The following is an 18346-nucleotide window of genomic DNA, read 5'->3' as shown; positions in this document are numbered from 1 at the left end:
TGCAAACAAAGGCTACTGTACCAAATATTAACATTGATTTTCTCAGGTGTTCAAATACTTATTTGCAGCTGTATCATACAAATAAATAGTTAAAAAATCATACATTGTGATTTCTGGATTTTTTTTTAGATTATGTCTCTCACAGTGGACATGCACCTACGATGACAATTTCAGACCCCTCCATGATTTCTAAGTGGGAGAACTTGCAAAATAGCAGGGTGTTCAAATACTTATTTTCCTCACTGTATATATATATATATACACATACAGTGAGGAAAATAAGTATAATTGTGGTACAAAATGTGGTACTAAAACATTATTATGGTATTGGTACCGACTACTGGAATTTTGGTAGTGACATCCCTAGCTGGCAACATTTATTACCCAAATTACTGAACTATTATTTGGAGGAGCATTGTACACTTCAGGTTTGTTCATTCATAGGATCTTTTGTACTTTAGTAAAAAAGAGAAAAAGGTCAATTTATAATGTTTTGTTTCATAAAGCAACTGATTTTCAGTTTTTTGTTATTTCTACTTCTTTCCAGGCACAGAACACTTATTTTTTGAGAGTTGTTTAAGTGAGAGAAGATCCTGTTGTAATGTTTAATAATTTATTTTATAATTAAAAAAAATTTGCTTTGAAGAAAAAGTGTTTTTTTGTTTGTATATGCTGTCAATTATAGTTCTTAGAAATAAAATCCGCAAAAATCGGTATCGGCCGATCTCATTAACAAAAAAAGAATCCGCCAAGAAAATTGCAATCGGTGTCTCTCTATTAAAGGTCCCGTTCTTCGTGTTTTTTTGAAGCTTTGATTGTGTTTACAGTGTGCAATATAACATGTGTTCATGTTTCGCGTGTAAAAAAACACAGTATTTTTCACACAATTTACTTATCTGTGTACCGCTGTTCTCACTGTCCTAAAAACGGCTGGTGAGTTCCTGTTCTATGAGGCCCTCCTTCAGAAATACGTAACGAGTTCTGATTGTGCCAGCGGTTCCCGTGTTGTGATTCGACCACAGCTTAGCGCACGTTGCACGGAAAGGTCACGCCTCGCTCAATGATCTCTAAGTACAGCGTCCCATGGGAAAGCCAAACAAAGGTGATTTGACTCTGGGATGAAAATAACAGCGTCTCGCTGGCATATTCTCTACGACATATTCTCCACGCAACAGTTCCTTTTCTCCACGTGACCGTCCTCTTCTCCACGTGGGACAGCAACAAGACCACGCCCCCTTTTTCGCGTATTCTTGTGGGCGGAGGTTAGTCTGTTCTACTGTTCTACACTGACGTAATTATAGAAGGAAGTACCAGGATGTAGTCCAAGCTGGCCGTTCGCTGTAGGCTTTGAAAGGGAACTTCTGTTAAATAAAATATCTCGCTTGGCATTGAACTTTGAGCTTTATAATTTTTCAGGTATTATTTATGCTCTAACAGCAACATTACACACTAACTAAAGTTTGAACAATGGGATCATGCGGAATGGGACCTTTAAGAATGAAACCAACCTGTGTGTTCCTCAGTTTCTTCATGTTTCACTCTCAATGTTTCTTCAATCTTCACGTCTTCTCTCTCCTCTTTCTCTGTTTGTTCCTCAGTTTCTTCATGTTTCACTCTCAATGTTTCTTCAATCTTCACGTCTTCTCTCTCCTCTTTCTCTGTGTGTTCCTCAGTTTCTTCATGTTTCACTCTCAATGTTTCTTCAATCTTCACGTCTTCTCTCTCCTCTTTCTTTGTTTGTTCCTCAGTTTCTTCATGTTTCAAACTGAATACCTTTTCAATCCTCAGGTCTTCACTCTCCTCTTTAATAAACTCCATCTTTATAATAGTGTGTCACATGGATCTCAGTTGCTTCAGCAGGAGCTTTTCTGTGTTTCTGTGTTTGTCCTGTTTAAGATGAGAATAATTAACAGAAGAAAAATAAATCCAAACTAAATCTCTGAGTGTGTCTCTCAGCTCTAGTTCAGTATCAGTTCAGTCTCAGTAACACTCAAAACTAGCACTGCAAACTAATAAAATAACACAAATTATATAATTTTTATTTAATGATTGTAGAAATCAAGATAGAAAATAATAGAGCGCTTTGAATCACGGAATCATTTTCCAAAGCAATTGATTCAATAGACTCAGAGTTTCATGAAAAAGAAATGAGCCGCTGCTTCTGTTACTCATGAGTTTATTCTGTTACTTTACTCACACAACGCTGATAAATGATAGATAAAGCAATGCAGTGTTACATTTAATAATAAATAATTCAATCTGCGTTGCCTGTACAACTTTGAAGATGGTTTCTATTGTTTTAAACGCTTAAAAACACAAACCTTTCTCCAGCAGAATCAACACATGCAGGAGCGCGGCGCAGACTTATGACGTCACACCACCACACCAAAATAAAAGTCCCGTTCACTGCTGGGTCTACAATCACAGAAGTGCACAAATACAAATAATAAAAGAGATGACAGAAATTCAGAGTTGAATGCATTGGTGTAATACATATTTAAATACATGTTGTTCAATGATGTGCTGAAAATATTAGGAAACTAAAGACTGAGAGACTTTGTCTAAAAGTTAAAACTGTTTTGTTTAGAGGAATAAATTATTTGTATAATATATAAGTACATATAAAGTTAATTTGAGTTTAAAAATACCTGAAAATAACCTAATTATGATTGATGATTTTAAGATGTAGACTATAAGATTCCACATCTAAATATATAGATCTATATCTAGATATTCTCACTGATAAATATATTAAATAATAAATATAATATAAAATCTCAATTTTTGAGTGACAGACATTGTTGAAGTCCTTATTTTTGTTTATTTATTTGCGCATGAGAAGTATTCTCGTCGCTTCATAACATGAAGGTTGAACCACTCGAGTCACATGGACTATTTTAATGACATTTTTACTACCATTCTGGGAAATTAAACTGTTAATTAAATAGTTGTCTATGGAGGGGTCAGTGAGCTCTTGGATTTCATCAAAAATATCATAATTTGTGATCTGAAGATGAACGAAGGTCTGACGGGTTTAGAACGACACGAGAGAGAGGAATTCATGACAGAATTTACATTTTTGGGTGAACTAACAGTTTGACGTCTGCATTGCTCAAATGAGTAAATGTATAGTCTTTATGATCAGTGTAAAGAAAACCTGATCTTCAATAAGTCTCGGTAGGTTTGTTATTAACTTTAATATCAGTGAACAACATGTTACCTACTGTGGTTAAATTCATTTGTTTATAGAACCACGTCTTTGTACCATATTTTATATTTATAAATAGCATCAGCCCCAGTATATTGTATGTCATACATTAACTTTTCAAAACAGAAGAGTTGAGTTGTCAAGAGTGACTCCCTGTTTGTCACGGTTCATGAATGCATTGTTTCCTGTTTGTCTCATGTCAGTGTTATGTGTGTGTGAGTGGGGCGGGACCAAGCCGCTTGGGTTGATTAGGGGTCCAGCTGATCTCGTTTCCAGCACCAGCTGCAGCTAATTCCCTGAGCCGTCTTATACTCACTCATTTCTCATCTCCTTTGTCAGATCGTTGTTGAGGTCTCCTGTTGTGTGCTCCCTACCCGGTCCTGTGCGGTGTTCCAATTCTTGATTCCTCCCACATGAAAAAATACTATAGTATATTATAGTAAAATTACTCTAATAAATACTATAGTGTTTTTGAACCGTATAGTAAATATACTACAGTAAGTGTAGTAAATACTATAATATACTACAATTTACTGTAGTATCTTTACTATAGTATGGTTCAAAAACACTATAGTATTTACTAGAGTATTTTTTCATGTGGGCTGTCTCTGTTCGGTGTTTGTGGTCTTCTACTCTGTATCTGGAATATTTCATTGTCACCTCTCACCAGCACATCTCGTCTGACCATCTCAGTCCCTGCGTCACCAGTCTTAGTCTGTGTAGATACCTGTTCTGAGTATTTATCTAATAAACGAGTTACTTGCAATTGCGGGGAGGAGCGTGCAGTCAGCAGAGGCTCGCGCTGTGTAGCCAGGCGAAAGTATAAACAAGGCTTCATTCTGTGAAACCACAACAGAGGGCGACTCTGAGTAACTGTTCTCCAAACCACCATAAAGCAGAGATGAGAGGAAGTAGTTTGCTGAATAATTTGTCTCGTGAGAAGTTTGTGAATAAATGGATCTTCACATATAAACTGATTAGGTTGTTGGTCATTTTGAGGACACATGTGAAAAGTTTTTAGTAGCCTACACTTCTTAAACCCTAACCAAATAATCAAATTAAACCCATCAAACTTGAAATTGTGACTTGTGTGGACAACAACACATATTAATGAATAGGCCCAGATGGATTTCAGCCTAATAGGGACACCTGCACTGAATCGCCAATTTAACATGTATTTTGTGTATTTTCAAAATACTGTATTTGTATTTAAATACAATTTTCCACAAAGTATCTTTTGTATTTTCATGTATTTATGCCCATATCTGTGTGTATACATATATAAGTATTTTAAATACTGAAAATGGGTATAAAATGTTTAAAAATAAAACAAATTGAATAATTTTTTTTATAAAATCTTCATGAACTTTCAATAGTTATTGACATTATTTGTGTAATTTGTCTTATTTTAACATATGTGTTACAGCAGTGGTTCTCAACCTTTTTTGGGCCAGCGCCCCCTATCCATTATCCAGGTCCCTTAACGCCCCCCCCCCTCTCCACACACACACACACACACACACACACACACACACACACACACACACACACACACACACACACACACACACACACACACACACACACACACACACACACACACACACACCAAAAAAGAGCTACATGTATGCTAATTATTATTCTGTTGTAATAATAATAATAATATGTATATTATTCACAATATTATTGTCCTTATTATTAATATTATTATTAAATCCGTAACTTTTTTTGTAGGGTGATATCAGCTAATTGGTCCACTTTTTGGTAAATCGCTTGGGACAATAATACAATACCATATATGCCTTTTCCATGTGTTTTTATGATTATTAATCACTGTTTTTGATAATGTTGTGTTGAAATTATGTAAAAAATATATAATTATTTAAGCCCTACAGTTCTTAAAACATCAGCTGTGCCAACTTTTTTTTGCATAAGCAGTTTCAGGTAAAATGGGCCGCTGTTTCAGGTAAAATGGGCCGCTGTTTCAGGTAAAATGGGCCACTATTTCAGGTAAAATGGGCCACTATTTCAGGTAAAATGGGCCGCTGTTTCAGGTAAAATGGGCCGCTGTTTCAGGTAAAATGGGCCGCTGTTTCAGGTAAAATGGGCCACTATTTCAGGTAAAATGGGCCGCTGTTTCAGGTAAAATGGCCCGCTGTTTCAGGTAAAATGGCCCGGTGTTTCAGGTAACCAATGGGCCAGTCAAACTGCAAAGGGAAATAGTGATTTATCATCAATTTTAATTTTATGTAGCCACATAAATTTAAACTGCATTAAACAAACTTCTGCCTTCTGCATTGAATGCTGCCAGACAAGTCGTTGTCTCCCCCTTCTCTCCTGCACACACCTCCATACATGGTTGGCCAACCTGTCCAATGAGCTTTGTCGAACTGAACTGGGCTTCGTTTCCCAAAACCATCGTTTTCCTTCTCCCTCTCTCCTCTATTCTTGCTTTCTTCTCGTTTGTCATACTCACTGTAAATGAAATATCTACCACCATTATTACTGGTGGGGGGACATGGTGTGTGTGTGTGTGTGTCGGTGTGTGCTTGTTTATGTGATTTATGAGGACACAAATTTGTATAATGACATTTACCAATTACACTGGTATTACAACATCAAAGTGGTTTATGAGGACATTCTAAATGTCCCTGTAAATCAAATCGCTTTAAAAACATACAAAACAATATTTTATTAAAAATGTAAAAATGCAGAATGTTTCCTGTGATGGTTGGGTTTATGGGTGGGGGGATAGAAAATACAGTTTGTACGGTATAAAAATCATTACGCCTATGGAGAGTCCCCATAATGTTGTTGCACCAACATATGTGTGTACAAAGCGGTAATGTTTGCACTTAGGTTTTATTACGCGGGTTCTCACACACACTGAAGCACTCGCTGTGTTTTCAGCCTCTGTAGCCTGACATGAACTTCATCTTCAAGCCGCTCTGAGAGGAACTTCTTGAACATTTTTCCCGTTTTACCGTTCATTTGAGAAAACGGCCACCCGTCAAAATAAAAGTTCGGTTTAATTTGACAGAAATATATTACTGTTGTACAGTAAAATTTAGACAAGTCTCAGTGCAATAATACTACTAATAAAATATTATCAAAACTTATATTTTTAAGGAATTATCACGTTCTCTTCCATGTTTTAATTTTATCAATAAAGCTCAGTGCAGCACGTTGACAAAAAACTGTTTAATTTCATATGAATAAAATTAATTAAATTAATATTTCAGGTCTTCATTTGATTTGAAAACAGAATTTGAAAAATGAAACGGAATTGGATGGGGGAAAACAGGCTATTTCATAAGGCTCTAAAGATGTAATTTTTGCAAAATTGATAGGTTTCATTATTTAAATTAATTAGACATGCTTTTTTTTATTACTAAAAAAATATTTAACCATTAAAATGGAGTCCAAAAAACGGAATCCAGAAAAATTAAGACGGAATTAGGGGGAAAAATTAGCGGAATTTGAAAAAATAAAAACAAAATTATATATATATATATATATATATATATATATATATATATATATATATATATATATATATATATATATATATATATATATATATATATATATATATATATATATATATATATATATATATTTATTTATATATATTTGTATTTATTTATTAATGGATTTCACAGGGTTCTAATCATTAACCTTAGGCCTACTTTCAATAAAAAAATTATATAATCATGATTTATAGGCCTAATTATAGGAATTATAGGAATTATAGGCCTAAATTCCTTGGTATCAGCTTTCATCAATGGTAGGCTATAGCCTAATTAATAGTCTACAAATTAAAACTAATTTGGTTTGTCATGATTAATTCGTGTTCATGATCAGTAAAATAAAAACAAAAGCTTCTAGCAAGAATAAACACACAGGAACCGTTAAATTATTGTAGTATTAATTATTTTTTAACTATCTTGATAAGCTACTATCCACGCAGCGTTTTGCGCTCAGATGTGACGGTGGAATTAATACATTACCTAAATGTTATTACAGTGTCAAACTGTCATTTTCTCCTTACAGTCTTGCGAGTTAACAATAATGCCTGACCAGTGAATTAGGCTACTTGATGAACTAGCCCTATTCGCACGGGATTAGTATTTCTGGGGACCTCGTGTGATTTAGAAATTACGCACAGGATGCATTCGCACAGGATAAGCAAAGTGTGTGATTTTATTCGTATTTACTGACTTATCTCCCGGATATGATGTCAATACTTATAAATGTTTTTTTTTTCGTTATAGATTTAGCTGTATCATATGATGTATCATAAAACAACAGTTCCTTACCGCGTGCTGTTATGTTATCTAGGCTTGTTGCGATCAGAGGCGTCGCAATAGGGCAGGCAAGGCAGGCATTTGCCTGGGGCCCCGCCTTTTGAGGCAATGCTTTCGCCACCTCCTCTCCTTCTTCAAACTGTATAAAATGCATGATTTGATTTGTTAAGCATGAAGAGAACTTATCCGTTTGGCTTGGCCGCTCGCTCTAACAAATAGTTAAAATAGATAAAATAAAGAAAGCAAACAGGACGCGTGCTTTCTTTTGTCTGCAGCGCATCTCATAAATGAACCGAAACTAAGCGTATCAGGCTTCTTGCCTCACATATATATGAGAAATATATCTAGCCTGAAAGCTTGAAATGTCTACTTTTAAACGAACAAATTCAAATCGAAAACAAATATTCTCTGGTTGTAATCCGTATGAAAAGTGCATTTCTCTCTAAAGGCGCGTCCACAAGGCGCAGCGGAGAGGCGGCATCGTCAACTTCATCTCTCCAGCCGACACTGACTCAGAAAATACTAGTTTAATAATAAACAAATAAAATGGCTCCTTGTTATTTTTTTTCTGACACATTTATAATCATTACTTTTGCCAGTGTTTTTTCTCAAGCTTTAAGCGTGTGCGCCGCTTCCATGCACCCAGCTTATATATTTAAGCAGCCTAATTAAATTAGTCTCATATAAATGTGCACTATTTAATTAGTAGGCTAATAAGTATATCCAGCTCTTCTACATTAAATTAGTTTGAGTTAACATAGGCTAGTTGATAAACTAATAAAATAAAGTGATTAAAATGATAACCATATTTCTATATGTCGGATAATTTCTTGTTCCTGTCACCACCACACAAAGCACCGTTTTTAAGGTGACAATTGGTTATAAATATGAAGGTTGTACAGTATTTTGAAGATATTGTATTGTATCTTCTCTTATGAAGATGAAGATTGACATTTTGTTAATTAAACAAAAGCACTTTATTTAGTTATATATATATATATATATATATATAATATATATATATATATATATATATATATATATATATATATATATATATATATATATATATATATATATAGGTTTTATGTGTTTTGACTACTTTTTGTATGTTGTAAAATTAGATAACGAAGATAGGCTGTATTAAAAAATTTTTTAAATAGGGCCTCATTGGTTAATTTTGCCTGGGGCCCCCACTCAATGTTGGTTCGCCTCTGGTTGCGATAGTCGGTGTTACACCGGTTACATCACTTTTCCACCGTCGTTTTGATTTTGTATAACCTAGTAATAAAAATAGTTCAGTTAGAGAACAGATCGTTACAATTAAAAACTGAACTGAGCACAGACCAGCTGCAGGAGATTTCATTTATCACAAGAGTGAGGAACTGACAATATGAATGCAGAAGATTAAAGCTAAATGTAAAAGCACCCATTTAAGCGAGCTTGTCATTGTATTGTTCTGTTTTTGTGTTTTTCATTAATAATAATATTGAACACACCTTTCAAGCAATTCGCTCCCAAATTGGCTCTAATTCTAAAGTGAAAGTATAATGTGCACAGCAGCACAGGGATTTATAACGGTGTGCGTTATGAATGCAGCCTTCGTTCTTCGCGAAATGTGGATACAAATGCGCACAGGAAACAAAAACCTTGCAAAAGTTATATACGACCCTCCAAATCCTGGCCAAATCACAGAGATGGCGATTCGCATAGGACTAATATTATCACAGGGTGTGTTCGGCGGAATATGGTAGGTCATTCGCGGGGTAATTTTACAAATTACAGACATGGCCGATTCGCACTGGATTAAGATCACAAACAACCTCCGCAATTATTACAAATGGCTAGAGGTCACCAGGCAATAAATCCCATGCGAATAGGGCTTTTAAGAAAACATTTTGGCATTAGGCATTGCATTGATTAATGCCTAAAAATTTAAAAGTTTTACCTTTATACAAATAAAATTCATCACCGGAGTGAATATGAACATGATTTATTGTGGTTCTTAAGTCAATACTTTTTTAATGGCTTGTCAACTTCCCATTCTTCCGCTGCGTGATTCCAGTCAGCGCTGGATTCTAGCCACCACCGGATTGAGCGCTTTAGTCATTGTAAAATAAACGATATAGTTTACGTCGCATTAAACAGGCAGATTTTATAATGTGGTAGGCATTATTTTGCAAGTAATTAGCATACATGTTTAATTTTGTCTTGCCTGGATCTTTGCATAGGATCTTTGGTATAAACTTGTGAACGCCCCCCAGGAACACCTGAACGCCCCCCTTTCAAGAATCTTGCTTCCAACGCCCCCCGTTGTGCTCTGAACGCCCCCTGGGGGGCGGTACCGCCCCCGTTGAGAAACACTATGTTACATCCTCACTACTCTCAGATAAAGTATGGATGCGTGTTTCTAATTCTGAAATCTTCTCCGTCAGCCTAACTATCTCCTTACATTTATCACATGTGAAGCCCTGTTCGCCAGCGGAGAAGCCTATACTGAACATGCAGCATGAAGTGCAAGTGACAATGACAGGAGAAGACATGACTTACCGTGTTTGTTGATTAATCCAACTTACTACTTATCACAATCGTTTGCTGGACACTATTTACTAATCTAACTAATGAACTTAGAAAATGAAGACTAATGAACTTAGAAAAAGGGAGATCCGGGTGCAGAGATGACAAGCTAACAGGCTAGCGAAATGCTAACGTGTGGTGGTGATTTAGATTAAAAGCTAGCGATGTCAAATTTAACGTGATAGGCAATTTTTAAACAATTTATGGTGTACCCAGTGTACCCTAGGCCGCGGCCCCATCAAGGGCAGAGAAGGCGGAGGAGGCCACCAAATGGTCGCAGGAAGCACGGGGACTTCCGCGACCGCGTGATCTCCTCATGCATCTCGGGAGCGAAAGGCATTGGGGGCGGGGCCCAACAGCTGTCAGGCGCGCAGATCAGCAGGCAGGAAGTATGCGATCACTGGAACGCGCAGTCACACCAACACCGACTGGAAAGCTGCTTGTCTCGAAGAAGAGTCTCAGAAAGCTTGTGAGGAGTGAAGAGGTAGGTACTCTTGGCTCCGAAAGCAGAAACATAATGCGATATTGCCACGTACTTCCTTATATACTCACGCGGTGAGGCGGAGTTACGTATGCAAATTCCGCATGCCCCATGGCATTGGCACGCCATTGGGCGTTTTCTATATGCTCGAAGATGATAGGCTTCTAAGCGAAACCCCCATTCGTTAGTCACTAACGTACGTCGTAGTGACTGAACGAAAGGGAACATAATTTACATTTGATGAGTTTAACTACAAAGCAGAAATTCCCATAACAAATATAAACAAACTAAAAAAAGTAACTTTCTTACCTCAAAAATATTTTTTTCACATTAGCATCTGCTATGTCTGCCACAGAGCTCTACTTTTTCACATGTGGAATAAGGACTAAACTGAGCATGTTCAAAGTGAATCAGTTGATTTGTAACTAGTTCCTGATTGGACAGATTGGAGTTGTTACAACTGACCCGTGTTACAACCATCCCCGGTCTCCCTACCACGCCTTCATAAAAAATTCTGTTTATTCTATATTAATTTGCAACGTTAATATTAAATATGAATGTTTCCTGTTATACAGAACGAGTTTCTGATGTGCTGCACAATTTTGATATTAAATCAATTTCAGCTTTGGACAGCTTATCTGATTGTCCCGCGGCATGTGCTGCAGGAGAAATCCCTGGCCGCTGGAGAAGCCGCCAGAAGTGCCGCGTTTTGCGCATGCTCTTTCAAAATCACAAATGTAGTAGAAATTGTGCTATGGGCACAAAGCTGCTCAGTCAAAGTTTTGTAGGTTACGTTGTGTACTTTTAACTAACATATCTGCCAAATAGTTATTTGTAAAAACGTACTTGTTGTCGACTTCTGGCATCTGTAGATGTGCACTTTCCTCTTGGCTGAATTCTTTGTTGTGCAAATGTGTGGCCAAGAAATCAAAATTCAGTGATAACGGTTGAAGAAAAGGAAAAACAGATGTGCACACAAAGCAAGTTTTGAGCACGCAAATATGAGAGACCATCTTGAAATGCAACTTTCTAAAAGTTCCATCTTGATTGTACTGTGATGTCACAATTGATTTTCTGTATTTGATTCATAACAGAATAGAGAGCAGTAGCCTAGGCTTGCGCTTTAATACACAGATCTGATACAAGGAATCTTCCAACTTTATACATTACAAAATTATAGAAATTAACTACACTGACCTGTGTATGGAAGGGAACTTTTGATTACTTGTGTAAAACTATTACATTTTTCACATTTATTTTAAACATAATTTCCACTCAATGTATACCCTTGTGAAAAAGTAGTGTGCTTAATTGTATTGAAAGTGTACTTTTTGTGTACTTAAAATCTTAAAAGTATACTTTTTAAAAAGTGCACTTGCAGATAATATGATATAATTAAAATTAAAGGCCACTTAAGTGTACTTAAAGAGAATACACTTTAATGACAATATTTATAAACACACTTAAGTGCACTTTTTTAAAATGCACTTTGTAATAATATCTAATTCATTTTTACTTAAGGAAAGTACACTTTCATGACAATATTTATAAACACACTTAAGTGCACTTTTAAAAAATGCAGCTTGTAATAATGTCTACCTATATTTTACTTAAACATGTTTAAAATAATTATTGTTATTTATATTTTATAAAGTACACTTATTTTTATATTGACATACTAAAGCACATGGGGGAAAAAAATCCAAAATGACATTTGTTAATATATTTTAAATGTGTTTAGTCCATAATGTAAGGACAGGCTAGAAAATTGGGTTGGGCTTTCCGGAATGGTCCTCAAATGGTTCAGGTCATACTTAGAAGGGAGAGGTTATTATGTGAGTATAGGAGACCATAAGTCTGAGTGGACATCCATGACATGCGGAGTCCCACAAGGGTCAATTCTTGCACCACTCCTATTCAACCTGTACATGCTCCCACTGAGCCAAATAATGAAAAATAACAAAATGGCATACCACAGCTATGCTGACGACACCCAGATCTACTTAGCCCTATCACCTATATGACTACAGCCCCATTGACTCGCTATGTAAATGCATTGAAGAAGTTAACAGTTGGATGTGCCAAAACTTTCTTCAGTTAAACAAAGACAAAACTGAAATCACTACATTTGGAAACAAAGATGAAATTCTCAAGGTGAACGCATATCTTGAGGCTAAAAGTCTAAAATCAAAAAATCAAGTCAGGAATCTTGGTGTGATTTTGGAGTCAGACCTGAGCTTCAGTTGTCATGTCAAAGCAATAACTAAATCGGCTTACTATCATCTCAAAAATATTGCAAGAATTAGATGCTTTGTTTCCAGGCAAGACTTAGAGAAACTCGTTCATGCTTTTATTACCAGCAGGGTGGACTATTGTAATGGTCTTCTCACCGTGGTGGTGAGAGGAAGGACCGTGTAGATCCGCTCTGATGGGTAAAACATCTAGAGAACGCCCTCAAGTTAGGCCAAGAAGATTTGTCTGCAAGGGTACTGTCTAAACGCACAGTTACCTGACAAATATTTTTAAAGTAAACCTGACTCTCCATTTTCTTCCACCACAGATAGGGGATTTCATCTTTATTTTGTATTTCCTTTCATTCCTATTATAACTGTTATACTATATATATTTTTATTTAATTCACTTACGAATATTTTAACTTAATTTCTGTGTAAAGCACTTTGAATTGCCACTGTGTATGAAATGTGCTATAACAAATAAACTTGCCTTGCCTTGCCTTGTATATTGTGTGCATTAAAGGTCCCGTTTTTCGTGTTTTTTTTGGAAGCTTTGATCGTGTTTACAGTGTGCAATATAACATGTGTTCATGTTTCGCGTGTAAAAAAACACAGTATTTTTCACACAATTTACTTATCTGTATACTGCTGTTTTCACTGTCCTCAAAACGACTTGAAAGATTTCCCTGTTCTATGAAGTCCCTCCTTCAGAAATACGTTAGGGCACGCAGAGCGCACGCAGGGCACGCAGAGCGCACGTTACCGGAAAGGTCACGCCTCTTACCATAACGGGGATGCATGCGCTCAATGATCTCTAAGTACAGCGTCCCTGGGAAAGCCAAACAAAGGTGACTTGACTCCGGGATGAAAATAACAGCGTCTCGACGACGACATGGCAACAAACAAACTATACGAACGCAACCGAACGCAACACTTCCTATTCTCCACGCGGGAGCAACAAGACCACGCCCCCTTTTTCGCGCGTTCTTGTGGGCGGAGGTTAGTCGACAATAGGCTTGTTTGAGATGAGCAAAATCTGCGCAGAACCGATCACCGGTGATCAGCGCGAGATGCATGCCGGTTAGAAATGTGTCCGAGGGAGGTCCGCCTCATAGACATAATAAATACATAGACGCCCTATTGGCCGCTGGACCGCACGTCAACGACGCCGCCATATTGCGGAGGGCAACTTTCCAATAACTCTAATAACAGGAATTGAGAAAAATGCCTGCTTCGTGTGCTGCTCGGGGCTGTACAAATCACCGCACAATTGGAAACAGTTCTCGGGGAATTACCTTTCACAAGTAAGACTGAACATTTGTTTCTGGTTGTATTTGGTCGTTATATTATTATATAATTAGTAATAGTGACGTTAGTTGATCACCAGAGTCAGACTAAAATAGCTAGCGATGTCGCTACTTAGCTGTGGAAGTTGAGACATGAGTTGACATGATTTATATTATAGTTTTAGCTTATATTATATTTTATATTATAAATTAAATTTCCTGAAATCGATTCATCTATATATTTTTGAAAGACTTTTATGACAGGCGACTGACAAATTGTGACTCTTAACGTTAGTTAACTTAAGTTAAGTTAGTTGCCTAGCTAACTTTTATCACACATTGAAGGTTTCCCAGACAAAGAGGTACGATATCAGAGCTCGAATTCGAGCATCAGGTACGGATTTCAGATATCAAAATATAATCTGAAAAGAGGCAATATCTGTATTAAAGGAAGAGCTGCATGATTAATTGTAAAAAGAATATTAATTCAAACAACTACATCATCTTATTCTTAAATTACAATTATTCTGCTATTTCTATTAAAACCTTTGATAAGTAGGATTACAGCAAAAAATCGTGATTCATCCAGAATTGTGCAGTTCTAGTTCACCCAAATATGAAACTCTGCTGGCCAAGATATGACATATATATCTATGTTTATATGACATATACATATTGGATGGCCTTAGGGTGAATACATTATCAGCTCATTTTAATTTTTGTGTGAACTATTTCTTAAGTAAGTGTGTGTGTGTGTGTGTGTGTGTTTTTTAGGGGGATGGAATAAACATCCAACTGCAGGCCAGTTCCAGGGCATTTTCCGGTGTCTCATGGTCCGGTGCGGTGTCTCTCCAAGCACTTCAGGGAAAGTGGAACCACATGATGAGACCCTGTCGCTATCAGGGGTCTGTTCTTCGTATGTGGCTAACTCAGTTAGCTGGACTTGATTGTTGCCGATTTGGCATGATCTTGGATTGTTTGGTTCTTCGAAGCTCATCCGGGGGCCAGTTGCATAAACCATTAAGACTAGTCTTACAAGTTAGACATACATTTTTTTCTTTAAGACTGTTCATAATTTTTTTTTTTAAATCAGTTACATAAAAACATAGACTGGCTTAATTTGATACGAAAAGTAAGACTGAATGCCACTTGCCTAACTGCTAGTGGCTCATACTAGATCTTAAGACACTGTCTTAACATAATGGCTTAGTTTATGCAACTGGCCCCTGGACTTGCTGTCATAGCAACAGGTCCGGAAACTCAAACCTGCTCAGGAGCGGTTTATTTCATGTAAACAGGATTAGGTTGCATACTTAAAATCTGTCCCAGCCACTGCTACTTTATTTCAAGAGTTCATTACTGAACCTGGGGCAATAATAATTTTAAATAATAAGAATATAAAAATCATATAAAAATGAGTATTTGAAAATATTATAATACTATAATGTTGTGTATAGTAGTACTATACACACAGCCACTTGATTGAGAGATTTATTTGTGATGGAATATATTATCATTTTATCAGAGGTTTACACACGTACAGTTAAAAGCCAGGTGGCTTTTTTAATTATATGATGTCATTACGTTGCTGTCTTGCCACCAGCCAATCGCTGCATTGCTGATCGTGGTTTTGAGTATCTGCCCTCTTCAGGGAACACAAGAACGTGCAGTAATCTCAGATAACTTAATCCAGATATTTTAATCCAATCCGCAAATTTGTTTGAAGAACCAAATTATCCAGAGATCAGTGATCACGATTAAAAGATCTGGGATCTGTCAAATCATCTCAGATGTATTAAGCGAGGTACGAAAAACAGACCCCAGCTGTTGAAATGTAATCTCTAGCAGTAGAAGAATCTGAGGAGCTTCCATTCCCTTTTGTAAACGTTTCTGCACTTGTGTGTGACCACAGCTTCCTGCCAACCCGCTTTGGTAGCCTTGTGGACAATGCCCTGGTGTACATTTCAGGTTTTGTGTTTTTCTGTGATGTGTGCCATGGTGACCCTACAAAGGATGACTGATTATAGATGATTGATGGTTAATATACAGCCTTTTGTTATTGTTATTGTTGTTATTATTATACCAATACTATTATTGTACCTACCAGTCACTATTTAATTTACTATTTTTATTATTGTCTATATTATTCTGCAATTGATATTACATTGTATTTGCTATTATTATTATTATTATTATCGTTATTATATTATACCACTTGCAATTATCAATCTATTATAGTTATGCTGGTAAATTATTGTACTTTTCACTAGTCACTATTTAACTATGTTTTATTATTGTCTATTCTGTAATTGATATTTCATATTCTATTGCTATTATTATAGTATTATACAAACTATGCTATTATCATTATATTATTGTATTTTTGATATTATATAATTATACTATTCATTATTTTATTAGCTGTATACTGTTTGTTTATTTCAATGACTATTTTTTTATTGACTATACACTATTTACTATTACTTCTCACTTTATCATGTATTTACTATTTGCATTGCAGTGTAGTTGTACCAAATCATATGTATAAAGGATCCATGAGTTATCTTTGTTATTGTATATTTAGAGTATCTACCTGTAAATATCTATCATTTTAGTGCTATAAAAAAACAGAAAGCAGCCTGCCAGTGTGATTTGTATTTGCAGATGTTTCATTTTCTCAATGACGGTCAATTCTAAGCACAAGAAAAGCAAAAATCGGTTAAATACAGAAAATGCCTTTTCCACTATAAGAAAACTTTATTTCATTTAATGTGAAAATTAAATTATATCTCAGTATGGGCGTCTTCATAATTCTTATTCAAGTATAAAAAGCCAAACGCATTACAAGCCTTTGACAATTCCTTATTAAAATATATCTATTTTATAAGTCTAACTATCAAGATTTTAAGTAACTATAGAATAGAACTTTTAGTATACCACGTACATCATAAACCACTGAAATCGGTTGATAAATGTAAACGTTTTTTTTGTTTTTATCCAGAAAAGCCGCAGCTCACCCGTTTACTTGCATTTGTTTACAGTGCAGTCTTGCCCTCAGCAATATGGCGGACGCGTTGACGTATTGCAGCAACGTTCTAAAGCGGCCAATAGGGCGTCTATGTATTTATTATGTCTATGCTCAAAACCACGATCAGCAATGCAGCGATTGGCTGGTGGCAAGACAGCAACGTAATGACATCATATAATTAAAAAAGCCACCTGGCTTTTAACTGTACGTGTGTAAACCTCTGATAAAATGATAATATATTCCATCACAAATAAATCTCTCAATCAAGTGGCTGTGTGTATAGTACTACTATACACAACATTATAGTATTATAATATTTTCAAATACTCATTTTTATATGATTTTTATATTCTTATTATTTAAAATTATTATTGCCCCAGGTTCAGTAATGAACTCTTGAAATAAAGTAGCAGTGGCTGGGACAGATTTTAAGTATGCAACCTAATCCTGTTTACATGAAATAAACCGCTCCTGAGCAGGTTTGAGTTTCCGGACCTGTTGCTATGACAGCAAGTCCAGGGGCCAGTTGCATAAACTAAGCCATTATGTTAAGACAGTGTCTTAAGATCTAGTATGAGCCACTAGCAGTTAGGCAAGTGGCATTCAGTCTTACTTTTCGTATCAAATTAAGCCAGTCTATGTTTTTATGTAACTGATTTAAAAAAAAAAATTATGAACAGTCTTAAAGAAAAAAATGTATGTCTAACTTGTAAGACTAGTCTTAATGGTTTATGCAACTGGCCCCCGGATGAGCTTCGAAGAACCAAACAATCCAAGATCATGCCAAATCGGCAACAATCAAGTCCAGCTAACTGAGTTAGCCACATACGAAGAACAGACCCCTGATAGCGACAGGGTCTCATCATGTGGTTCCACTTTCCCTGAAGTGCTTGGAGAGACACCGCACCGGACCATGAGACACCGGAAAATGCCCTGGAACTGGCCTGCAGTTGGATGTTTATTCCATCCCCCTAAAAAACACACACACACACACACACACACACTTACTTAAGAAATAGTTCACACAAAAATTAAAATGAGCTGATAATGTATTCACCCTAAGGCCATCCAATATGTATATGTCATATAAACATAGATATATATGTCATATCTTGGCCAGCAGAGTTTCATATTTGGGTGAACTAGAACTGCACAATTCTGGATGAATCACGATTTTTTGCTGTAATCCTACTTATCAAAGGTTTTAATAGAAATAGCAGAATAA

General features: G+C 36.1%; 1 protein-coding gene across 2 annotated transcripts in view; it reads right to left on the bottom strand.

Moving 5' to 3' along the window:
- LOC307119273 (uncharacterized protein) overlaps positions 1 to 12007 on the bottom strand; it is a 31175-nt gene extending 19168 nt beyond the window's left edge. Inside the window, exons 1-3 of one of the 2 annotated variants that reach the window (XM_079805462.1) lie at positions 11420 to 12007; positions 2322 to 2415; positions 1509 to 1887 (exon numbers count right to left, since the gene is read on the bottom strand). In XM_079805462.1, coding sequence (XP_079661588.1) covers positions 1509 to 1818 — 310 coding nt within the window. In that variant the 5' untranslated portion in view covers positions 1819 to 1887; positions 2322 to 2415; positions 11420 to 12007. Of the gene's footprint in view, positions 1 to 1508; positions 1888 to 2321; positions 2416 to 3524; positions 3659 to 11419 lie in introns of those variants that run through there. The other variant, XM_079805461.1, reaches the window with a different exon arrangement.
- Positions 12008 to 18346: the final 6339 nt, after the last annotated feature.

This window comes from Gobio gobio (assembly GCF_949357685.1).
Source record: "Gobio gobio genome assembly, chromosome: 2".
NCBI lineage: Eukaryota > Metazoa > Chordata > Actinopteri > Cypriniformes > Gobionidae > Gobio > Gobio gobio.
This window is presented reverse-complemented; position numbering and strand designations above follow the sequence as displayed.